Raw genomic sequence first — 13351 nt, forward strand, 5'->3', positions numbered from 1 at the left:
AACCAAATGTGAGTTAGCAGTACGTCTCAGGTTGACACAACACTAATCAGCCATCATCAATATATCAATACCGGCCAGAACAATGACTAGCTAAGACTCACTGGTGGCAATCTTCGATTTGGACTTCTTCTTAGTTGTTTTCAGCCCTAAAAGCTTCACTTCCTTGGCCCTTTCTCTCCTCGTGTTTTCTAATGATGCTAAGACATTCGTGTTCGACACATTCTTGCATCTGAGCTGAGGCGAGTGTAGTATTTGTTATGTAAACCCCCACCGAAGATCAACATCTTCCGATTTGAGGTCAGACCACGCCAATTATTGGATTGTTCTAAAGAATGTTCATGTACCAATCGACAGTCCGATTAACGGCCTTCGCCTTCCAGATTTAATACACAGTAGACCAACCAAACTCTGAGGAGAACATAGAAGATGAAACTCCCACCCGCGCATAAAGAACCCAGCCCTAATATACTTTCTTGGCAATAACCTGCTACTGCCCGCACCCAGCCTAGTTTTTTAAGAAACTCTGAAAGGTTCCATAGCTGTAGTGATACACAGTCATATATGGCTTGCCTTTTTTGAAGGAGTACGAAATCCATGCTAGGGCGTGGTTTGTGTTGCCCAGATCCTCATCCGGACTTTGAACTGTTAGGTGACGTTTTTCTCTTCATACTATCCGGGGTAGAAAAAAAGAAAAAACTCACTAGTATTCACACAGGTTAGCCATGTATGAGTTGGCTAAGTCTGTCCAGCCCACGCGCAGGAAGAAAGCCTTCAATGCATCAGCAACAACCTTGTCGTTGTAACCAAAGACAGGGAAGTATATCTGGGGTTCCGGGATGGGATTCCCCGGACAAAGGCCAAAATTCAGAATGAACGGGAGGCGTTCTTCAGGTGAAGTACCAAGCTCATGGAAGCCGGGAGGACCTTCGCTGCGCCCCTCAGTGATTGGTAGCAAGTCCCATAGCTCCTTGAGCAGTTCCAGGCCAGCTAATGTCTGTGGGTCATTGCGCCTCCCCCCCAATGTCCAGTCGCTAGTAAGGGCGTCAAAGTCCAGCTTGGTCTCATAACAGTACATTTTAATTCGTGATTCGGACGGCTGAAGAAGATCACATGAAAAAAAATGCGCAATAAGGGCAGAATCTTGCCCTCTAGCCGCGGAGGCGCGCGAAGCCAAAAATTCCTTTAAAGTTAACAGCGGAACCTCAAGACGGCCGTCATGATCGACCTTCCGGATAGCGTCAAACATCAGACTCTCCTTGGATTTGTCGGTAACAACAGATTTAATCCTAGGGCAGAAATAGGCTTTTAGTAACACATCCCCGTTTGGCTCCATGTCGACCGCAATGACACTCTGCGTTCGGAATGGGATTGTTGTGTTGCGGGCCATTTTGGCTTCTTTATCCGAGACAATAAGATCGGACACGAAACTATTGTACCATTCCAAGTTGAGACCTGGCACAATTTTTCCAAATCTGTGCAATGTCTCACCGATCGCCTTGGTATTAAATAAGTCTTGCTCGGTACCAGCGAGACTGCCAATGGGCTCGAAGGCGAAACGGACGAGAGATTTAGAAACATTGTAGCTTAATTCAAAGGGAAGTCCATAGCGTGTGAGCATGCTCTTCCAGCCCAATTGGGTCCCTTTAGTAGGATACGCTCCCAAGTTGGGAATAACAAACTCGCGATAAAGGCACAGAAACCTGTACTGTGCGTGTACATCGTATTTGGCATTGATAAGCATTTTGGCAAAGAGCGGTGCGGTGGTATCCCACCATTTGGCCTCATGGTCATTAAAATTGAATGTTCGGCTGAGAACCTCAAGCGGTACTAAGGTGGCAGCCTGCTCTGAGTGCATCTTGAAGCAGCTAAGAATTTGTCAAGTCGAATAAGGATGTCCTAGGGGGGATCTCGTAGACTTATGTGGGCTTCTGCGCGGGTCAGTGTGTATGTGGTCTTGCCTCCAGTCTGGGAAGATAATACCCAGCTCAAGGATTGCGCGTGCACAGTTACAATACGCATTCACAGGAGATAATTTATACGCGTTCTCTGGATTAATCCACTTCACTATGCTCTGTCATCCAATCTTTCTGTCCGATTGTGCAACACTGATGTCATCCGGCTGTGAGTGTGGAAGACACACAGCACTCTAACTATGAAAGGTAGATATGCTTCAATGTATGCAGTAACCAGCGATTCAATTATCCGTACCCCTTCGTAAATTGTAACCGTTACAGTGCAGAAGTGGACTCTTTATCCCTCCATCGAAATAATACATACGTGCACGCATACATACACACCTGCAATCACCCCTGCCAGAAGGATTTTCTGACCTCCTAATTCAGAATGCATGTCGTATTCAAGGGGGCTAGAAGCAGCGAGTTAGACTTGAAGTTGAAGCCTGGAGGGGCAAAAAACAAAGAAAAAACAAATCGAAAGAAAAAAGTGAATCAACCCTCCATCGGATAGCTCAAATGATGCATATTACAGAATTAGCAATCCATACATCCCGAAGCATATTCCACATAGCTACCTGGTAATCTTTCTGTTCCCTTCTCTTCGCATTAGCCTCTCCTTCTCGTATTGACACAAATTCATGATATTATCTACACCATTGAGACAAACCAGAGCATATAGGAACGTGACGATAGGTCGATGGGTCCATTCATGAAGCTATGTAGTTCCATGGCAGGGATCAGCGTCATCAAACTCCTTGTCGACTATGAGGTCTTTGATGCTATCCCAGAGTCAGAGGATATTTCCATTGTCGAGCTCTCCAATAAACAGGATGTCGACGCGGGTCTCCTGGAACTGTTCAACTTAGTCACGGGGATGTCTTCTCCTCTGCGACATCCGGTTGCGTTGGTCATACGTAGAACTCCATGCGCTATCGGAGCAAACATTTGACGTTGCCCTACTTCATCCATTTCTTTGATATCTTCCTCCCTCAATCCTGCCCATCCATTGGCCACAGTTGTTCCAAACCAATAGCTTGGTAGAACCAAAACAAGCCAATCGCGTGCCAATTGGCCTGACCTTCGGTCATTCTGACAGGGCGAGATATGATGTCCTCGAAACAGTGACCTACAAATCGGATATGATAAACCGTGCGATGGCCACTAGGGAACAGCTGCCGACCACAGAGATGTATGACTTCTCATGGGTTGGCGCCGCAGCTCAGAAGAGGAAACTGGGATCCAGAAGCAACATTGTGAATGGCGGCGGAAGGAGACAGGCCCTCCGAGCCATCCTCCAGGGAAACCTGTACATCCCAGCAGCGCTGTTCGTGCTTATGGACAGGGTTCCGGCCATACGTGATGCGAAGCACGATGACGACTCGACCTTATGCCACATCCAGCAGGTGGTGAGAGATTTTCTCGGCAAGCAGCCCATGCAAAGTCTGTCGGTGATATCCCTACTTCATTGTTACAAGCCCTCATAAGCTACCGTACTCCTACCAGGGTCCCTGATTTACTACATTCGGCGAGTGTTTAATAATTGGCCTGATGATGTTTGCATCAGCATTCTCCTCGTCATTCGTTCTGCTTATGCAGTGGACTCCAGGGTCTTAGTGTTATCACAGCTGCTATTTTGCCCACTCTCCATCCAGACTGCTCTCTTAGATGTCCCACTGATTAACATTGGTGGGAAGAGACGTACTGCAAGCATGTTCCAGGATCTTGCTTCCGACGCTAAGCTAAGAATAAGCGGAGTTTACAAAGACAAGGCATCGGATACTGCGGTTCCGGAGATGGTACCTGTGTTACGAGGTAAATAACTTATATTAGTGCCTTCCAGTGGCCCGCCCCACTGCTTATGGCTTAGGTGCTCCACACCGTAAACCTAATCCACACCGTAAACCCAAAATTCGGTGGCCCATCTAGCTTCTTGACGTTCATCCCATCCACCCACCATGCCAAAGGCGCCGAAAGTAGATGAATCTCGTGTACTCAAGGCCCGCGAAGCCACCCAGCGCGAAAAAGAACTGAATTCAGCGAAGATTACGCGGGAATGTGGCATTTCGCGCTAGACACTACGCAGTCGCGTTCGCCGGGGACAACAGGCTCGCAGCGCCAGCATACCTAAAGACAAGGCTTTTGATGAGTATCAGGAGAAAGCTCTGGTCCAGTGAATTGTTTGTATGCGTGATTCATATCTCCCTGTTACCCCTGAGATGCATAAATTTTTAAATTATAATAAAGGGAACTAATATAGCTCTCTCTGTGGCTATATATTCACCTACACAGGAGGATTTGTTTCACGTTCATTTCTAGGGAACTCTGCCCTTTTTGGGCAGCAGACTGACCAGACCCGTCGACTTTAATGGTCTCCACTAAATGAGGGGAGATTTTCTCTAACATGAGAGATATCACCATCGGCTCCAACAAATGAAGCAGGCTCACGGTTCCGGGTCGGGTATAAAAAGCACATGTCGCGACAGCTTCGATTCCAAAGTTGGCAATGCTAACGTTCATTATGCATGATTAGATTAGCTGAGGCATTACATAGGCCATAAATCGCAAAACATACATCGTGGACATGTTAGCCATTACACATTACAGATCACCTCATAATTCACGAAAAGCAGCATTCATGTAACACACATCGGAAGTTCTATTTTCTCTGATAGGTTTGACATAGTCCGCCGCTGCTTCAACTCCTTTCCACACGGATGGCACGCCGAGCACGCGCAAGCCTTGTGATATATCGTGCTGCCAAATTTCCAACAATGGCCTCAGCACCAAGCCAGGATCTCGGCACTGCGAAAGTGAATCCACTAATTACGTCTGGCCGCAAATTCCTATGCAGGATGCTGCTGACTACATGATTCCGACGCCCACTTATGCTGATGCAAATGGTGAAATGCTGGAGCTTGCAAAAGACTGACTTTGGCTTGAGAATGCAAAAATATAGGCCTTCGCATGTTCAGGGCAACAAGATCCAAAAGCTAGTGCAGATGAATATAGAGCCATTCGTTTGAGCCGTCCATACTGCGAAAGTATAAAACTCAGTTCCGACATGGCAATATAAACGCATATGTAAATGAAAGGTAGCTATACGCATTAGTGGGCTGGAAAACCGTGTTAGGGGAGAATCCCCTCATCGCATTTATTTGACCTTCTTTAACTCCGGTTATTACATGTTGTGCGTCCGAAGTCGAAAGGCCATATTTAATGAACATGCTTGTCTATGTTTAACCAAATAGGGACTAAGCCAGTAGCTTAGGGAACGATTGCGTATATTGAATTTAATCGGACTTCAAAGCACTATAGGAGATAATGCGTGTCTCATGCTATCTACTGAAGTATAGGAGTTAAACACGGGATATATTGATTACCTCAAGGATCTCGACACGTGTGGCATGACATACACCATAGACATAGCTTTCTGATGTCCCATAATTAGGTGTTAGCCTCACGAAGGCGCTGCAGTTGTTTTGGGTCAAAGAAACCAGGACCCGTCAGTTCCTTCTTCAGCGCCGAGATAGAAGGCGCGAAGAAGTATTCACCTCCCTTTTGAACTACCCAGCTTTCCAGCGGCATGCGGGCCTCAGTGGGGTCCTTGCCATCAGGAAGACCGATAGATCGAGGCGGGTGATGCTCAAGTCTCTGGCCAACAATAGCATCAATACCCGGGCCATCATCGCCAACGAAACTGGTTTTGCGGTCGGGGAAATGGTGGTTGCTTGCCCAGCCTGTAGAAATAAAAAGTAGGTGTTAAAGAAGAACCCTTTATCCTCTCACGCTATGCAGGAGTTCAATTGCTTACGGGTAGTCAAGAAGTTGAATCCGTTTCGTATGTCGCTCTGGTAGCACACGAACAGAAGTCCACGCTCATTATCTTTTGACGACTTTCGATCAGTCATTTCCTCGGCCGTGACTTCCTCGCCATACGGAATGCTACGACGAATAATGACAGCATGGTCGTGATTCAAGTCAGCTCGCGGTCTCATCTTGCGGGTGTGTGCCGCAAAAGGACACTTGTCGTGCTTTTCGACGGGGTGATAGTCGAAGTTGTTTGATTCGAAGAGGTCTGGGTTAGAGTCATCGTGAGGAGACTCATCCACAGGAGTCCCTGGAAGTGGTTTCAATCAGTAAATCTATGCATGGATCCCGAGTATATCTCTTTGGTTGCGACAAACCGTTCTTCCATCTTCCCATCAAATATGCTGCGAGCTTTTCGCCTGGCTTAGGGTGGTCCTGAGTGAAAGGGGCGTGCTCAGCATTTTCTTCCATAAAACTAGTGATGGATTTGATCAGTACAAAACGCAGAACAGAAAACAATAAAAGGTGGGACACCTACTCCGCAAATTCAGGAACAAGTTGCTGAAGGTCACGGAAAACAAGGAAGCTACCGTCTTTCGCCCATGCCGGTTGGCTCATATCGTCACCCTCGTGGCCGCAAAAGATCATTCTACGTTTCATCAGTCTGAAAGTCCTCAGTTCAATGACTTCCATCACTCTTACCCTGACTTGACAGCTTTTGGCTCTCTTTCCTTCGGTACCGCTTCGTCCCAGCCCTCGAGAAGAGGCTGACTGATTCCATCCTTGAATCCAAAGCTTAACAGAAATGTAAGCCTAGCTCAGCCGTCGACTACCCAGATGTGTAGGTTTTCAGGCATTGGGTAAGTACTTACTGCTCCTTTCCTTTCTCAAGGCCCGGACGGACCTTTCCATCTCTAACCAGGGTCAACTCAATGGAAGGGTCCTTGCTCACGACATATGTATCCGCGTTGAGAGGCGCCCCCTCCTCGGCCAGAAAATGTTGCTTCACCTCGCTGACCTTCGCAAGCAGATCAGGCTTCAGGCTTGAAGTCACCGTGATAACACCATCAATGAGCCTCTCGTTATTACTGGTAGGCTGGTATTCTTTTCGGAGTTCCTGGGGGTTGTCCCACCCCTCACCGACAAGATCCGCAAACATCCCCTTTTCGAATAGTCCACCTCTGAGCTGTTTCTCACGGAAAACTTTAGATAGCTCTCTGTCCTTTTTGACTATATCCTGATCATTGGGATGCACGAATACTCCGAGCTATGATGTGTTTCTCAATAAAAATTCAACGCCAGTGCAAACAGTTGCGACGATGACTTACTGCTTCAAGACCCGTCGCGGTAAAGGCAATGTTGATTCCCGGCAAAGCTTTGAGCTTAGCTGATTTCTTTCTCTGTTTAGCCAAATCCTTTTCCTGCTTGATTATCTCCTTCATCTCACAGGCATCTTGCGCCGTGGTGATCTTGGGAATGAACGTCTTGAGTCGGTTTTTGAAATCAACTTGGTTTCGAACGCGAAAAAACAGAAAGCTTTGAAATCTCTTGGGGAGACCGGGCCTGGTGATGGAGGTAAGACTTTTGAAAGATAATTTCGATATATGAGCGTGGGACGGGTAGGGGAACTTACCAAATGTCTCCCTGGATATTTGCCTTGAGGGCTGGAGTAAGACTCATGACGCCGAGTTCAACCTTTAAAGAGCACGCGATTTAAAATAAACTGTGTTACTCTCGAACCACGCGGGGCAGACCTGATGGGACGGGAAAGCTGGAAGACAAGATAAGGTGACACGCCAGTTTATGAACCCAACACCCACTCATTTTTCTAACACAGAAGTCGAGGAATGGGGAGGGGGGCAATGCAGTAGTGTGATTAAACCGCACGTATCATTCAGCTACTGGATCAGACCGCCCATTGGAGATGGGGCATACTCGATAATGGCCATCATTTAGGAACTGCTGTTAGTGACATCACTACATATTGAGACTCAATATCAATGATCAATCATAACCATATTCAGTTGCACGAGCATCTTTTGGGCAAGATGGGAGGGGGTGGATTGCGTCTCCTATCCGGTCATTGGACAACAAGATAGAGATACGCGTTCCGTATTGCCTTGCCTTGCAGATCCATAGCCTTCATGGGTCGTGAATTAGAGGAATTTCTAATTCGAAGATTATCACCGGTCAGCGCTTCGTCCAAAACCAGAGATCAACATAGCCCAGGCCGCCAGAGATGAGAGTACTCGCTACATTCGCGGAGATTTCTGGCGCCGTATGATCTCAAGACCTCAGCAGCTACTTACCTAGCTGCACCTAATTCGAACCGTGTTTATCCACTCCACATTCTAGTCGCTCGCTAGGAGGGGCTGAAACAACCACGGCAGGCGATTGATTGCTCGTGCGTAGATGCAAGATACTGACGGCATGGTTCTCCAATAGCCGGCAATGGTCGCATGAAAATCTTGACTTTGAAATGCGGACCAGAAAGGTTTTCATTAGGCGACTCTATAGCTCACATCTGCACGAAGCTAGTATCCACTCTAGCAGACTAAAATGGCGAACCTCCTTGGTGGAGGTTAATCGCCAATCCACTGGGGGCCCTGAAGGTCTCCACTTTTGTTTACAATAGGCATGGATTACATGTGTCATTCCATGGCCCGGATAGCTTTCCAGAGGAGTTGGAATTGTTCCGACCGATCATTCCTCAAGTTGCCGTAACCTATTATTGCCCTATTCCGGCCATGTTCTTTCTAAGTTCTAGGGCCGTGGAAATAATGATTGCCGATATTGTTGGTTCGAGTGGGAGAAAAAAGTGGTGACTAGAGCTTCAGCTGAACTGTGGATACTGCTTCTTCCGGCAACGGAAAATCAGGAAGATGCGTGGATCTATTTTGCACTGCCGTGCCTAGAGATTCGCTCAAGATGAGAGCGATCGGGCCGTCTCCGTGGCGGGCTGAGCTCCACCCATTGAATGCCACGGGGATGAACTAGTTATGGCACATTCCCCTCGATGAACCATGATCATCATGCAGCTGTACTTTTGCTGCACCAATTGCTAATGAGTGAGTTGACGATTATCGCTCCGTGGTGACACAAAAGTCTTAGGTATGCATATCCCACCGGTGATTTGCAAGCCAGAAATGAACTTACTGTAACTGCAGAATCATCCCAGCGGGCCAGATGTGCTTGCATTCCGTGTACTGTGCAGGACAAGGGGACGTCGATCTTCGACCTGCTGTCGACATGATCGAGTTTCTTTTTTTTTTTTTTTTGTGCTTCTTTTTGCACCGTGATCCAAGAGACTGCCCAGACGTGTCATAATACGCAGTGCGAGCTCATGTACAGGCTGCCAATCACTAACTGTGTCTCACGTCCGCATCAAGCAAGCCCCTCAAGAGATCGGCCTACCTGTAATAGTTTGCGCAACCATTCTTGACTATTGGTCTAGTTTATTGCCGTGTGCTGAAAATCATTTGAATCTTGATGACGGTGGCGAGCGGCCCCAGGCGGAGTATGCTCAGTATTGCACTTATATATCCCCTAGTCCTACGTCAATGTTTTCCCTTCACAGACGTGGGGTGGGCCTTTCTTTCTCCTTCTCCGTCTCTTCGCTCTCCAGTCAATCTTCTCGCCCAAGATGAAGCTGCAAAGGGCCGGGCTCCTCGTTGGGGCTTCCATCGGGGGAGTCAGTGCTATGGCGGAATATATGGCCGAGGCCATGAGAGGAGAACGTGTCTCTGGCTATGGCAAATCCGATAACCCTTCTTGGACACCGACCTTCAACGATGAATCGCCTCCCTATCAAGGCATTCGAATCCCCCGTCAAGACTGGACCTTGACTTGCAGCAGCTCCGCTAGCGACTATCCATGCAAAAACGCGATCGACGGAAAAAACACCACTGCTTGGCACAGCGACCCTTCCGACAAGGGGCACACTTTAGTAGTTGATCTTGGGGCATGGTACCAAGTCGGCGCTGTTGTTGTTCTCCCTCCAATCGACAAGGGGGTGGAAGGTCTGATTACCCAGCACAAGATCTGGGTCAGCGAAGATCATGAGAGCTGGACGGGTCCTGTCGCATATGGAATGTGGCCCAACACAAACAGACAGCGAATGTCTGCGTTCGAGCCATCATCTGCCCGATATGTAAGAATCACGACTGATCCCGACGACCAAAACCCCTGGGTCGGCATCTCTGAGCTGAACATCTATGGAACTCTGTACACCATTCCTCGCGATCCTGCTCTCGGTGTCTGGGGGCCAACTCTTGATTTCCCTATTGTGCCTGTTTCCGGTGCTCAGGAGGGATCTGGCATTCTTGCTCTTTGGTCGTCGTGGGCCGACGATCATTTCCACTCGACGCCAGGAGGCAAAACGGTTATGACCCGGTGGAACCCATTGACTCACGAAGTCTCCAAGCGCACAGTTAGCAACACCCACCATGACATGTTTTGCCCCGGCATTTCCTATGACGGCACGGGCATGATGGTTGTGACCGGAGGCAATGACGCCGCGGAGACAAGTCTCTATGATTCTGCCAATGATGAGTGGATCAGCGCAACCGAGATGAATCTTCGTCGTGGATATCAGGCATCCACGACTCTCTCCGACGGACGCGTTTTTGTCATTGGAGGCTCCTGGGCTGGAGGTTCCAACATTGCTAAGGATGGCGAAGTTTACGACCCTGCTACCCAGAACTGGACCATGCTTCCCGGCGCAACGGTCCGCGACATGTTGACCGACGATATGGAAGGTCCCTGGAGAGCCGACAACCATGGCTGGCTCTTCGGCTGGAAGGGCCTGAGCGTCTTCCAAGCCGGGCCCAGCAAACAGATGAACTGGTACTCCGCTCATGGCAATGGAAGTGTCAAGGCGGCAGGATACCGCATGAATGATGGTCATTCCATGTCGGGAAATGCTGTTATGTTCGATGCTGTGAAGGGAAAGATTCTCACTCTTGGAGGTTCCCCTGACTATGACAAATCGTGGGCTACCAACGCCGCCCACATCATCACGATCGGCGAACCGGGCCAGAAACCGAAGGTCGAACTCGCTGGTGGACGAGGCACCATGCATTATGAGCGTGTGTTCCACACTACAGTGGTTCTCCCCGATGGAAAGGTCTTTATCGCTGGTGGCCAGACCTTCGGCGTTGCCTTTAATGAGGAAAACGTCCAGTTTGTTCCAGAGATTTACGACCCTGAAACCGACACGTTTCAAAAGTTGCAGCAGAACAATGTTGTGAGAGTGTATCATACCGTGTCAATCCTCCTCCCAGATGGTCGGGTGTTGAATGCCGGCGGTGGACTCTGCGGCAACTGCACGGCCAACCACTACGATGGCCAGATCTTCACGCCTCCTTATCTTCTGACCGCTTCGGGTCAGCCCCGGCCTCGTCCTGAGATCCTCTCAGGCCTGGAAGATAAAGCATTGGTCGGTAGTACCCTAAGATTCAAAACATCGGGCCCAATCTCGACGGCTTCCCTGATCCGTTTGGGCACCGCCACCCATACTGTCAACACTGATCAGCGCCGAATTCCACTTCATGTTTCTGCTACATCGTTTTTTGGAAACACCTGGAAAGTTACACTGCCAACTGATCCGGGTATTCTGATTCCTGGATACTGGATGCTTTTCGTCATGGACCGGGATGGCGTGCCTAGCGTTGCGAAGATCATGATGATTGGCTTGGACAACAAGAAGACCATCCAGCCCTCAGAGGATCCAGTGGGCGTGACAGATGAGCAGAACTGTGAGCATGGATCACTCAAGTCTTATTGGCAATCTTGGAAACCAACGCTAATTGTGCAGATGCTGGGTCGTCGATGAAGATTGAGTTGCTCAAACGACGGTGGGTTTGATGACAGAGGGCGCTCTTGAAGACTCAAATGAAGGGCTATGTCGATGGTGTCAGTTTGTGTCTCTTGCAGTAGTAGTAGTAGAAGAATTCATTGACCTGTCCTAGCTTACATATGAATGTCGCTATGCAGGGTAGCGCTGACGCAGTCAGCGCTGAGAAAGGCCGCGTCTGGCGGCTGGCCACCACAGAGATTACGGTGGACTCATGTGGCCCAATGAAAGCTTTTCTTCTCATAAACCCTCTAGTTACCGCCTGATTTGCTGCTTACTATTATAGTTAATTCTCCCTCATCACATAAGGTTTGGCAGCTCAATAATAGGTATACTCCTGATTATAAGCTTCATCCGTCCCGAATCAAGTACATATGGCGACAGAGTGTGGAAAACAGGGCTTCCCGTTCGCTCAGCGTACTTAAGCCAGATAAATCCACAATCAATCCTCGAAGAGCCCTAGGCTTTAATATAATTGTGAAACGGGTCTTGGACAGGGTGTTGGTGATATGGGTGCTCCCTCTATAACAAATAGCACCAGAAGGGGGGTTGCGGGACGTAGGGAAGGAGGCTACGCCTCCAAGGCTATCGAGCTCATTGTCCCAACATACATACCAGGGCAAGAGGCCGTTGTACACCGCTGTATGGCACGTGGCGTGCGCCATCTGACATACTGAAACGAGAGCAAAACTTGCCCTGGAGGGTAAACCCAGGACGTCTTTGAGCCACGCTTCCACAAACCTCTTATACCACAGCTGCGGCTGGGCTGCAAAACAGTGCGAAAGTCCGAACCCGTCATCCGTACCTGGTCCACGATACTAGGATCCTGAGTGTTGGCCTCCATTCTATGAACCTAGGAAAAAGTCGAATAGATCATAAGTTGTGTATCTGTTAACGGATATATTGAGAATTTTCCAAGCACATCATAACCGGCCCTGTTCAGATCATATTTAAACTGATTGCAAAGGGGCCTCCAAGTGCGAAACATCATTGCTGTTGTATCAGCGAATAAGACTGAGTAAACTTTAAATATAGCCAACCACGAGACGAGTAAACAGGGGTTGAAATCAAATACAAATAAACTGAAAGTCCTTTTTCTTCACTCTCGAGACTCTTGTCGATTTGTTTTAGGCCTTGCGCTCTATGGATCGAATCGATTTAGACCTTGCTATTAAGGAACAACGGGATCGGCCTCTGGAGTTAGAGAAGACAGGGAGAAGGGCGCTCGTGGCAATAGGTCTTCTCTCGGGTGAGCAACATCTGTTTAGACATAACCTTGACTTTTGTGTGAAAAAATGCCGTCGGTAATATCACTTACTAAATTGGTTAATCCGTAGAAGTAATGATTAAGCGCTGGCACTGACCAACAATGTAAATCCAAAACACCAGGAAATGATTCTTGTCTTTCCTCCGTTGTCGATATATCACCGTATGACACTTCAACCATCCTGGATTAATAAGCAATGGTTAGAATAACTACTAACCAGTAAATTTTTCGCAATATAGAAAGGTAACCCGACTGTGGGGGGAAGTAGAAAATAAGCATTCTGAGTATTGTCGTATTTCCGTTCCTATGTTATCCATCCGGCTGGTGTTCATCGCGCACGGGACTATCAATGAGGTTAGTAGGGTTCATAGAATGCGAATTTGACCCTTAATGTACTTGGGTGATCCGTGAGTACACAGATACTGTACTGAGGTTGGCCGACTCAATCATGATATGTTAACGCCAGTC

The 13351-nt window shown here is 48.2% G+C and overlaps 4 protein-coding genes across 4 annotated transcripts; 2 read left to right on the forward strand and 2 right to left on the reverse strand.

The window, feature by feature from the left end:
• Positions 1-700: 700 nt before the first annotated feature.
• Positions 701-1855, reverse strand: ATNIH1004_006651 (aromatic prenyltransferase (DMATS family); the record flags this gene model as incomplete). The annotated part of the gene is made up of 1 exon (XM_033571278.1): positions 701-1855. The coding sequence occupies one exon, from the start codon at positions 1853-1855 to the stop codon at positions 701-703; it is 1155 nt and encodes a 384-aa protein (XP_033424593.1).
• Positions 1856-2682: 827 nt separating this feature from the next.
• ATNIH1004_006652 (uncharacterized protein) lies at positions 2683-4884 on the forward strand (the record flags this gene model as incomplete). Its single annotated transcript, XM_033571279.1, has 3 exons — positions 2683-2858; positions 3052-3361; positions 4639-4884. 3 exons carry the CDS (start codon positions 2683-2685, stop codon positions 4882-4884), a joined length of 732 nt encoding a protein of 243 aa, XP_033424594.1.
• A 515-nt stretch (positions 4885-5399) lies between these two features.
• Positions 5400-7442, reverse strand: ATNIH1004_006653 (Dyp-type peroxidase; the record flags this gene model as incomplete). Its single annotated transcript, XM_033571280.1, has 8 exons — positions 5400-5692; positions 5767-6072; positions 6140-6237; positions 6301-6411; positions 6465-6557; positions 6635-7029; positions 7091-7325; positions 7396-7442. The coding sequence occupies 8 exons, from the start codon at positions 7440-7442 to the stop codon at positions 5400-5402; spliced, it is 1578 nt and encodes a 525-aa protein (XP_033424595.1).
• A 1963-nt stretch (positions 7443-9405) lies between these two features.
• Positions 9406-11595, forward strand: ATNIH1004_006654 (uncharacterized protein; the record flags this gene model as incomplete). Its single annotated transcript, XM_033571281.1, has 1 exon — positions 9406-11595. One exon carries the CDS (start codon positions 9406-9408, stop codon positions 11593-11595), a length of 2190 nt encoding a protein of 729 aa, XP_033424596.1.
• Positions 11596-13351: the final 1756 nt, after the last annotated feature.

The sequence above is a fragment of the Aspergillus tanneri genome (genome assembly GCF_003426965.1).
Source record: "Aspergillus tanneri strain NIH1004 chromosome Unknown AapTan_7_pilon_pilon_pilon, whole genome shotgun sequence".
Lineage (NCBI taxonomy): Eukaryota > Fungi > Ascomycota > Eurotiomycetes > Eurotiales > Aspergillaceae > Aspergillus > Aspergillus tanneri.